Source organism: Talpa europaea (assembly GCF_964194135.1).
Source record: "Talpa europaea genome assembly, chromosome: 5".
Classification (NCBI taxonomy): Eukaryota; Metazoa; Chordata; class Mammalia; order Eulipotyphla; family Talpidae; genus Talpa; species Talpa europaea.
The window spans coordinates 51,113,179-51,125,277 of record NC_140071.1 but is presented as its reverse complement, the minus strand read 5'-3'; the positions used below and the strand labels follow the sequence as shown (position 1 = coordinate 51,125,277).

The 12,099-nt window shown below is 37.0% G+C and overlaps 1 protein-coding gene across 2 annotated transcripts in view; it reads right to left on the bottom strand.

The window, feature by feature from the left end:
- MRPS27 (mitochondrial ribosomal protein S27) overlaps positions 1-12,099 on the bottom strand; it is a gene marked incomplete at both ends in the record, with an annotated part of 74,599 nt that overhangs the window by 49,343 nt on the left and 13,157 nt on the right. For both annotated transcript variants that reach the window (XM_084233577.1, XM_084233578.1), the window contains 2 exons: positions 3,868-3,926; positions 7,693-7,763. In XM_084233577.1, coding sequence (XP_084089703.1) covers positions 3,868-3,926; positions 7,693-7,763 — 130 coding nt within the window. The remainder of the gene's footprint in view (positions 1-3,867; positions 3,927-7,692; positions 7,764-12,099) is intronic.

Genomic DNA, 12,099 nt, shown 5'->3' with positions numbered 1-12,099 from the left:
CTAAAAATAAAGCGAAGCCCCATCTGGGAGCCTTACTGATAATATGTGGCCCTGGGAAAAAAAGTGTCTTCATAACACTGTCCCAGTGTTCACATTTCATCGCAGGGCTTCCCTTCTCTGGTCAGGGCAGGGCATAGCTCATATACACACATATATACCTCCTACTTTGGGTGTACTCAGTGAGTTTTTATGCCTTAATCTTTTGCATCAGTAAAATAAAGATGCTTACGATTGCTATAAATTTATAGCAAAGCAGAGGTAGAAAGTCAAAAAGAGAAAAAGTGAACAGGAAGCAGGAATTAATCCTATGTGTCAGAAAAAAAAGTTTGCTCAAGTTTTTAAAAATTAACCAGGGGGATAAAAAAACTCTTATAAAAAATTTAAAGCATAAATAAGCAATCAATTTGTAATGCCCACTAATCAGATCACCAACAGGATGGTTCTTACTCTCAGCTGCCATCAGTTGTATTGTTCTCTTAACTTCCCCCTCGGTGCCACAAAACTTTCTCTACTAATGGGAAACATGGTAGCTTCTCCCCTCACCATGCATAGAAGGCAGGGGGAACGGAGAGACACCAAAATCAAACAGAGATGTTCCTGCCCATCTTAGCACTGGTCTCCTAAGGAACAGCATCTCAGGATCTGTCTAGACCTTTTCACTTTTCCCCACACTTTCTTCCTGTTCCTGTGGAGAAATTTAAGAGACTGGTTTTATTTGTTTTCATTTGGAAAACAGAACACATATCAACCATATGATTGTCTTATTCTTTTTTTTTAAAGATTTATTTATTTATTTATACAAGCACTGGGTACAGTCAGAAGCGTGGGTGGGCGAGAGAATTCACCAGAGCCAGAGCAGAGAGCAGAGCAGGCAGAATGACGAGGTACACTGCTGAGGGGAGCAGCGGGCGGCAGGAGAGGTCTGCGCGCCATGCAGGACCCTCACCCAGTGGCCGGGGATTGAACCGGTGCAGCAGAGGCTGTGGGCAGTCTTGCAACCCAGCACTCAACCACTGCGCCACCGGGGAGGCCCTATGATTGTCTTATTCTATAAGATCTAAACCAAAATAAGAAAAAGAAGTCTTCTTCCTAAGAAAACATAAAGATCTAGAAAACTTCAAAAGGCCTGAGGTTAAGAAGCAAGACATAAACCTAAGTAAAAGGCTTTCTTTAAGCAAAGTCTCACAACAGGATTCTAAACATTTTTGTGGCATGAGTTCTCCGGCAGAAGTGCAGTTGAAAGTCCTGTTCAGGTCCTCACCCTCAAAGACAATACTGTCTGGAGAATGAGGTATCCTCAGGACTGGCCAGCAAGAAGCTGCTAATTGTAGGCTTAGAAATTGCCTCTGTGTTTCTCCCTCTAGACCTGCAATTTTAAGTTTACCCTGAGATGTCTGCAGTTATTCTGTGTGAGGATGTTAGGCACAGCAACCAAATGAATGCTGAAGACCTAACTTGTGCAAATACTACAGACCCTTGGTGTCTTCACAATTAATGCTCTTGATTTTGATTACTGGAGAGAAACCCCAAGAATTCATAACTGTAATTTTTAATTTGGCTGAGGCATTACAATATTCTGTCTACTCTAATGCTGGAAAGCAGAAATGAGGCACACTTAGCTAGTCAGTGAATCTAGCCAACCTCTGACATCTACATCCTGATGGAGATTTATGGAGTTAAATACCTAGTCTCACACACACAATAATCTTATGAATTCAGAAAGATGTTCTGTCCTTAAAAAGAAACTGAAAAAAAAAAAAAAAAGAACTAATTTTCTTGGCAATGAAAGAGAGAACAGAAATCTAAAAAGTGATAAGGACACTTAGAACATTAGTTTTGATTAAAACAAAGAATGTGATTTTTAAATGGTGGTTCAGATTTAAGATGGAGAAAAATCATCTATACGATCTATATCTTCTACATGGAAACAGGAAAACAGAATTTTTAAAAATTTATTTATTTATACATACAAGAGCTGGGGTATAGGCCAGAGGGGTGGGGGGGGGGGGTGGTGAGAGGATTCACCAGAGACAGAGTGGGGAACAGAACAGGCAGAATGACCAAAGTACACTGCTGAGGGGAGCAGCGGGCGAGCCAGGAGAGGTCTGCTGCGCCATGTAAGTTGCTCCCTGGCTGGCCGGGGATCAAACTCGAGCTGCAGAGGCTGTGGACAGCTTCAGAGATTGTGTCTTAACCCCTTGTGCCACCAGGGAGGCCCGAAAATAGAAATTTTTATGAAACTTTCAGTAAGACTGCAGGCCACACAAAACGAGACATCATGTGAAGAACTAAACATGAAGGTCTTAAAGGCAGGACTTGAACTTCACAGTTAAGCTTTTAATGTAAGAGGACAGGGACAGTGTCTGACTTATTGATCACTATGTGCTCAGCACCATGGACAGAGCCTGGTGCCACAGTAGGTGTAACATGTTGAATCACTGAAATTTAGCTTATGTAGAGGTACTTGCAAATTTGGGACATATTTTCCCAAGACTAAGGCACTGTGCCCCAAAGGAAAGAATTCTAAGAAACAGTTTTCTGTTTAGAAATTAGAATTATTCTCTGTGTTTTGCCACAAACAAAGCATAAGAATAAGAACTGAGCAGATGTCAGACCAAATATACCTTGCTCCATAGGTAAAAATAACTATCATGGAGACCTACAGTATCAAAGAACAGTAAAGGGAGGCAGGACTTACTCTCATGAAGAGATCCATTTCTGTTTAGCTTAACTAAGAGTAGTAGGGAACTTGCAAATAAGTTTTCAGGACCTAGAATTTAAACTCAGGATATTGGTAAAGGTAATCCTGGACTTAGCTGTTTTTTATCATGTGGAATCTAATCTACTTTAGATTTATACTTAAACAGAAAACACCAAAAAAATGTAGAATTTACCCAATTCAGGAAAAAAACAAGCCTCATTACAAGCAAAATCAAATATAATAAATAAGTTTTCACTAAAAAGAAATTTCTTCAACATATATCCAAATGGAAATAACTGAAAACTCTTTTGATCAAAAAAAGGATCAAATAGGAAATTTTAATGCAATGCTTACTGGAAACAATTCAAATTTAAATCTGCGTCTATTTTTAGAGCCTAAGAATTAAAACAAATCATCAATCAAAATTTTTAAAGTACAATAAAAAGGTAGGTAGTTGTAAAGTATCATTTTGACAGATAATTGATAGGTAAACAAATCAACTACAAGGAAAAACCATAATTTATTTGACTAGTCCCCTATTTAACAAGCTTTAGGTTATTCCAGTCTTTTACTACTATAAATAGTGCTGGGCTGAATATGCTTCTTTTTACACATGGGTCAGTATCTGTACTTCACAGTTGAACTGATCACAGCTATGAGAAAAAAATGAAGAAAATCAAGTAATAGAAAAGTTTTGAAATATAGTTTTAATGAAAATAGGTGCCAAATAGCGTATATGAGTGTATGTCCATCTCAATTAAAAAAGAAGAGAGATAAACAGATAACATAATTTTTTACCTATCTGACTTAAACAAAAAAATTCAAAAATGTGAAAGAAAATACCCCTGTAGGCCAAGCTGTAAAAACAGGCTTTTCTTATACTTTGCCTATGGGAACATAAACAGGTAAAACCCTGATGGAGAGCAACTGGGCCACAGCTACTGAAATTACAAATTTACATTTAGGAGACTAGATACAAAATCTAAAGTCTGTAAAAAAGAATGCATGAAAACATGTGGAAGTGCTCTAAATATTGGTGTGAAAAGATCTCAAAAACAAATTTAAAAAGCAAGGTGCTGGACATTCTATACAATACATGTCACTTTCTATATTAAAAATAGGTGTGAAGTAGCAGTGTGTATAGTCAAATGAAATGAAAAACTTACTTGTAAAGATAATATTCTGCATAGTCTATCTCTTCTCGTGATGAAATGCCATCCACAAACTAAAATACAGAAAAAGAAACCTTTGATTAGATACAAATCATGCCATATACTGGGTCTAACTCATACACTGACCTTAAAAAACAAAGTGCATGTGGTGTGGCTCCATCCTAGAAACCCCTTTATGATAACACAAACAGAAGGTATATAATGGCTTCTCTTTTTCTATCTATAAAAACAACCTTAGTCAGAAAAGCTGAAAATCAAACATGGACCCTCCTTAGAAAAAGAGAGCTACTCCTACTACAGTTATCAGTACCTATCACTATTTCCCTTTATCTTTAAACCCTGACATTTTCTCCACATTCCAACCTCCAAATACATGGGGATATGTAGTTAAAAGGATGAAGACGCTAATGGATGAAAAAAATATTGCTCAAGAGATAAAATGTTTAATGTACAGAATTCAGTCTGGGAACCATTTTTCCTACCCTGATTTAGTTCTATGCTAGTCAACCTGTGACTGTTCTACCAACAAAGTCTCCCTCAAATCATAAAATTCCTGAATATGTTTCTTAACTCTAAACCAAACGAACAAACAGGACTAGACTAAGACTCAAGAGACCCGCTCCCCCCAAAAAAGATGGAATAGGAGATAATGCATGTTGTGAACATATTTAAACCTCATAGTGAGAAAGGAGTAAAAAGGAAGTGACCTTCAACAAAGGCCTAGGACTTATAGATTTGATGTAGAAATCTCATTAAGTGGCAGAAAAAATATGGTTCAAACGCAGGATCTGAAATTGAGACTCAGCTCTCCTGTTTGCTTGCTGTGTGTCATAAACAGATGGCATAGTCCCTCTGGAACTTAGTTCCTCCATCTGTATAAACAGAATAGAGGCATCTGCCCTGAGCTCCAATGAGAAAATGTTTTCACTGAAAGCTGCAGTTTCCAAGAACCTATCGATGACATAAAGTGAGGATTCACTGTATTTTCCTTCCTTTTCCTTCTCTACATTTAAAAATACCCTGAATTTTATGATGCCATTTCTGCAAAGAACTCTCACAACTAAGATTTCATTTTAGCATCATCTCAGCCCTTCAAGGAAGATACTATTGTTCTTATAATGGAAGTGAGGAAACTGAGGGGGGCCCACAAAGTGAATTCATGATAAAGACAGAAACAGATATTGTGAAGGAGGCAAACAGAAAAGAAAAATTGACTTGAAGTCAAACTTTTCCACTTAGGAGCTGTGTCAACTTGAGATAGCTATCAACATTCTGAGTCTTACATGTAAAATGGAGGTAATAATGTTTATCTTATACAGCTGCTATGAGAATTAAGCAAGAGAATACACTTTAAAAAAACTAATACAGGAAGAGATTGCTCTAAGATGGCAGACTAGAAGCAGTGAACAAGCACAGACTGGAAGAATTAATTGTTGAAATGGCAATCATATCCAAAGCAATATACAGATTTAATTGTGATCCCTATCAAAATTCCAATGGCATTCTTGAAGGAAATAGAGACAACATTACTGAAATTTGTATGGAACCACAAAAAGACCCTAAAAAGCCAAGCAATCCTGACAGAAAAGGAGGTATTACATTCCCACACTTGAACTGTGCTACAAAGTTACAGTAATCAAAATGATATGGCATTGGAATAAAACAATAAACACACAGATCAACAGAATATGGAGCTCAGAAATAAACTCTCACATGGACAGTTAATTTATGACACAGAGACAAAGAACATACAATGGAGAAAGCCAAGTAAAATGAAAACATACAAGTGTTGCGAAAATTCAACAGCTACATGCAGAAGAATGAAACTGGACCATTCTCTCGCACCATACATACAATTAATTCAAAATGGGCCAAAAACTTGGTTGTAAGACCTGAAACCATAAAATACTGAGAAAGCATAGGTCAAAACACCCCAAGACCATGACTTCAGTGATGTCTTTGAGCATTCAACTACAACAGCAAGGATAAGTAAATGAGACTATATAAAATTTAAAAGCGTTGCACAGTGAAAGAAACAATCATTAAAAGGAAGACGCACCCTGCCAAGTGGGAAAATAAATTTGCATATCATATATTTGACCAGGGGCTAATGTCAAAGATCTACAAAGCACTCATACAACAAGAAAAAGTATAAATAACCCAATCAAAAAATGGGCAGAAGATCTATATAGACACTTCTCCAAGAAGACATACAGATGGCTAACAGGCACATGAAAAATGCTCATTATCACTTATCAGAGAAATGCAAATCAAACACAACGACACACTATTCACATGTGTGAGAATGGCCTTTTTATATGAAAAAGACCAGAAACAGCAAAATGTTGGTAAGGGCGCGTGGAGAAAAATGAACCCTTTTATACTGTTGATGGAACGTAGACTGATTCAACCCCTCTGAAAAACAATGTAACGTTTCTCAAAATATCAAAAATAGGTATACCACATGATCCAGCAATTCCACTTGTGAAGAATACAAAAAACCCACTAAGTTGAAGAGAATATATGCACTCCTTTGTTCGTTGCAGCACTATTTACAACAGCCAAGCTATGGAAACAACCAAAGTTCCCAATGACAGGTGAGTGGATGAAGAAAATGTGATATAAATACACATGAGAATACTACTCAGCTATTAAAAATAAAGTGTATGTGTGGGGGGTTGAGTGAATTAAGTAAGAAAGACAAACACCAGATGTTTTTTATTAATATCTGGAATAAAAAAAAAGCAAAGAATGGACAAAAACAAAACAAACCAAAGCCTTTAAACTGGCTGCAGAACTGAGGCTATCAGAAAGGGAGGGAGCTCAAGTGGGGGTCAGGTGGAGAAGGAGACCTAATAGACTAAAGTGGAGGATTATTAAGGCTTTGGTGGCAGGCATAGTGTGATAACACACATTTGGTAAAGGTGTGAATATACAGAGTGTTCACACATACACAGTGTGGTAAACCAGTGTTACCAAGGTAACCAATGTTACCTTGATAAACATAATGAATATAAAATACAGATAAAGCTCTAAGTTTTAAGATATATAGCAAGCTTCCAGAGCATGGTAAAATCAATGAGACTGATGATACATTTGAGCCTGTAGATGATGATAAAGTCAGTTTGATGACACTGGAGATCATGATGAAAATACAGATGATATCTAAATTAAATTCAACAATTTATATTCCAATTTTTTTGAAAATAGATCAACCAATAATTTGGATTTGGGTTGTGACCCAATGAAGATTAATATTTCTTTTGCTTGCATGAATAAAGAAAAAGAGAGAAAAGAAAAAGAAATGAAAACAAGGAAGCAGGCATAGAATCTGGCATAGAAGGTGTTCAACAATGATGTCTGTCAATTACTATTCCTGATGCCAAGCCCAATATTATCCTCCCTTCTATTACTTTGTAGCAGTTTAACATTAACATTCATTTTTTCATAAACTTTCTCAGCTACCAAAATCACTTCCAATATTAACACGTAAATACTGTTACTTTGAATGGTATATGAACTTTAAAAAAATTATTATATACCAGAATATTATATTCCAGAAAAATTAAGATAAATGAGATACACAACAGTAATCATTGATACTGGTAAATTTATTATCTTTTATTTTAGTCAAAGAAATTTGCTTTACTTTATCATAAAATATCTATTAGCAACTATACATATCAAACTCTGGAAAAATATCTCTTATGAAAGTTTTTTTAATCTACCCAGCCTCATCTACATAAAGAGACTTCCTTACTTTCTTCCTCCTTCTTTGGGAGAAAAAAAATATATGTGTGTATATTTAAATTTTCTTACCCGGGATATTGTTAAAGAACTAACAGGCAACTTTCTCTCATATGTTTTATCCATTAAAGATGCTAGGTCAGCTGTGAAGACAAAGAAAGAAAAAGAACCTTGTTAAATATACATATTTCTTAAGAAAAATCTAACAGATACAACTCCTGCCAGATGGCTGCCAACATTATGGAGTCAGTTTATAGCAGGCGGTCTTTCTTGCTCTTTTTAGAAATTATTTTTATATATATTAAAGAGGATTCAGGCACACTACTAACATGTTAAAGTGATTTATTTAATTGGAATAGGATTATTTAAAAATCCTAGCATAGATTTAGCTTTTTAAAAATGGATCAATAAAGTACTCCTGGAAGAAGACACTAGAAAGTGTCACTGCCACACTCCAGGGAAAGGAACTAGATGGCAGGAGAGTCAAGGGAAGGAGACTCATTGCTTTCATGTTTATTCCTTTTGCATTCTGAACGAGGAAAATATATTCATAAATTTTTTAAATTGGAATTTATCAAACAATTTTATATATTCCCTGAAGAAATTATGAAGGTATCCTATACTTAATGAATTTTGGCCCAAACTATTCCTATTCTGGTTCTTTTTAGCAGAACATCTATAAAGACACTTGGTATTCCTGAGATCACACTGTTATCTCAGAGTCTAAAAGGATGTTAAATCCAAGGCAACATACTCTCCACAATGATTATTTCACACCTTCTCTCTGCTTCTCAAACTCACAATATGTTCTTTCTCCTCAGTCTTGGTTTCTCAGCTCATGATTCTGTTTTATTTCCCTGAGTATAAAATAGAAGCAACTAAAAGAGAACTTTTATCCTCTTACCATCAAGTCTACCAGGTAACTGGCATCTGAACCCATATATTCTGCCTTCTATTTTTTTTTTAAGATTTATTTATTTATTTATACAAGCACTAGGTACAGTCAGAAGCGCGGGACAGTGAGAGAATTCACCAGAGCCAGAGTGGGGAACAGAAAAGGCAGACTGACAAAATATACTGCTGAGGGGAGCAGCAGGAGCAGCAGGAGAGGTCTGCGCACCATGTGGGACCCTCACTGGTGGCCGGGGATGGAACCAGCACTGCAGAGGCTGCGGGCAGCTTCACAGCCCAGTGCTCAACCGCTGCGCCACCAGGGGAGGCCCCTTCTTGTACTTTTTAACAAAGGATGAACTTTACACACTGCAACAAACAAAAATGACAAAAATCTTACTTACCCTTTTATCTCCTTCTAGTTTCTTATCCTTTCTCCCCCCAGCAGCCTTCTCAAGAGCCATTCCTGATAAAACTGTTGCTACTTCCCTAGTCCATTCTCTCTTGAACTCATCAAATCACATTTTGTTTTCTATCACTCCACTAATACCAAAGACTACTTCCACATTGTTACATCCAGTGGTTAATTCTTTATCTTACTTGACATCTCACTAGCATTTAATATAGTTGACCATTCTATCCTTCATATCATACTCTTCTCTCTCTTGGGTTCCTTTGCAGGCTCTCTTCTTGCCTTTGAAATGTGGTATGTTCTAAGTCTGAGTAGTAGACTGTTCTTCACCATCTGCTCAGTCCCTGAGTGATTTCATCCCCTTTCCCACAGCTTTAATTATCATCTATAGATTATCCACACTTAAATGTCTATCCACTCTCACTTCTGTCTCTAACTCCAGACTTTTTTCCAATTGCATAGATGACTTCTTCACTTGGGTCTCTAATAGGTATCTATAAACATTATCTGTCCTCTTAATTCTCCAAATTTCCACTTCAAACCAGAATTTTCCCAAGTTTTTTCCATCTCAGTAAATGGTCACTACATTCACTGGCTTACTCGGGACAAAACCTTGGTGTTGTCCTTGACTCTATTCTTTTTTACACTTTATAACCAACTGTCAGTAAGTCCTATAGGTTTTAGATTTGAAATATGAATATATATTTCTCACTTCCTCCACAGCTAAGCCACTGATATTTTTCACCTCCTGACTAGTGACCTTACTATCACCAGTGGCTTCATTACTAACAATCTTCACACAGCAATCTGAGAGAGCCTGTAAAAGATAAATCCTGTCATTCTTTTTTCTCAAATAGTCAATAGCTTCCTATAGTACTTGGGCAAAGAATCCAAAATAGTTTCTATGACCTACAAATGCCTACATCAGTTCATCTGTGTGTTTTTGTTTTTTCTCTTTTACACTAGAAGTAAACTCCATGAGGGCAAGGATTTAACTCATTGATATATTCTCAGTCCCTAAAATAGTCACATAAAAAGCATTTAATAAATATCTGAATGAATAAAAAGAAAGGAAGGACAGAGGGGGGGTAGGGAGGGAAGCAGAGAAAGAAGGAAGGAAATAGAAGTAATCAGATTTCCAAAACTTTTTTATTCCCTGGTGAAAGAAATTAGTGTCAAGTAATAAACAGGTAATCATTGACAAGTATTTGTTGAAGATCTACTGCTGTGTAATTTACCATTTTTTCTCTCTTTCTGGAGTTATGTGCTCAATGACTCAGTAACTACAGGGGAGAGCAACTTTTGCAAAACCCCTAAAACCTGTTATCATATGAAAGTGATAAGCTTTTCTTAAAGGGATTGACACAAGGGGATTAAAGAATGTTAAACACACAGAGGATCCTAAAACCTCTTCACACTAGGGCAAATTAATATTGTTAAACCTACTGGCTTACAGAAAGACAGCAAACAGCCCTTCCATGACATAAAATCTAAATGCTCACTTCATAATAAAGACTCCTGTGTTGAGATGACAGGCAATATAAAAAAAATTACATCCCTTTACTCAAAATTTTAAATTTTAACTGAAAAAGGCCAGATGAGGGTCTATTGCCCTAATTACAATGGCCCACAAGCATCCATTTCCTCGTGGGTTTCACATAGTACAAAATATAGACTTAAACATTAGATTGAGCTGATTTCTCTGATTGCCTCTGTTGTGTGTTAACTCAAGATTCCATTTTAATCTTTCACACCAAGTAAAATTGGCTAGGACCTCCAAAAGGCAACAGCTGCAGAGCCAGCATCTGATGAATAACATTTGCATATTGTAAGTCAGAGAAAGATTTTCTCCTAAATATAATATAATGTGACCAGTCACCTCACATGATAGTGCTGGTGAGATGGATGAGGCAGAAAACCACAAAGAGCAGGGATGGCCAGGAAAGCTGGGGCAGCTGCAGCCTGCAGAGGGCCAGCACTACAGGCTTCTGGACCTGAGCATGAGCAGTCAAAGCTTCCCTTCATATTTCAGTGAAGAGCCCACAGATGCCCGAGTTTTATTCAAAGGGGTGTGCCAAAGATGATGCTTTCTTGCCTGTCACTCAGATCCTCAGCAACATTCACTGCAGCGGATGGTTGAGGTCAACAAAGACTGTCTAGGAAAGTGGGAATTTTGAATATGGGAAATTTGAACTGTTCCTTTAACAAAACTTAGAGCTTTAGAGACAAAATGGATGTATGTCCAGGAAATTAAAAGTGTGCTAGTGTAAAAATGACCTCTTGTTTGAAGAAAACAATACCATTGATGATCTAAGGACATAGAAGATTTTATTGAGAACTCTGTGCTATTCCAAGAATAGAAGTGTAATGGGTCACAAACTTGGTGGAGGATATGAACACCTGAGGAACTCCATAACTTCAGATTCCTAAACTTACACCCAGAGAGTGATTCTAATTTGTAGGTATGAGGAGAAGTCAAATTTCTGAACAAATGCCAGAGGAGATTGTGCTGTAGCCTCTCAAGCACTAGATTGAGTTATGTTTGAGAACTACTAAGGAGGGAAAACTGTAAGTGTTAGATGTTTTTATGAAGCTTGAGAAGATATTTTGCTCACTTCCATTTCTGGAATAAGGTGGACTAAATATCCCTTTAAAAATTCTACTATAAAATTAAAACACAAATAAAATATTCAAACTATTTTTTCAAATGTATACCTTAGCTTTCAAGAGGTAGATGTAATTTTTGTCAGTGATCACAGGTAAGATGGGAGCAACAAACCCTGAGTGTTTAAGGGAATGCTGAGGGCAGCAGTCCCCGAGAGCATCCATGTACACCCAGTGATGCCAAGCTTTGGTTTTAATGACTTGGAGTAGGGGGCACAGAGGATAAAATCAAGGACTTTGTAAGATGAGAAGCTGATTTAGAGGTCTTCAGGTAAAGCCAGAACCACCGAGGGCTGTACCAGTATTAGAAAGGTGAACTAAAACATAAATGCCCCCCTACCCCCCACCAAGTAAACAAGGATATTGTCCCTGGGGATTCTAACCTACAAAGTCAGCCCTTACACCTATTTGGGGCCCTAATTCTCACTTCCTATGTGATCCAAGATATACCAACCTTGGATTTTGTTTAAATTTGTTTAAAGTGGCTTAAAAAGTTGATTTTATTGCACTAA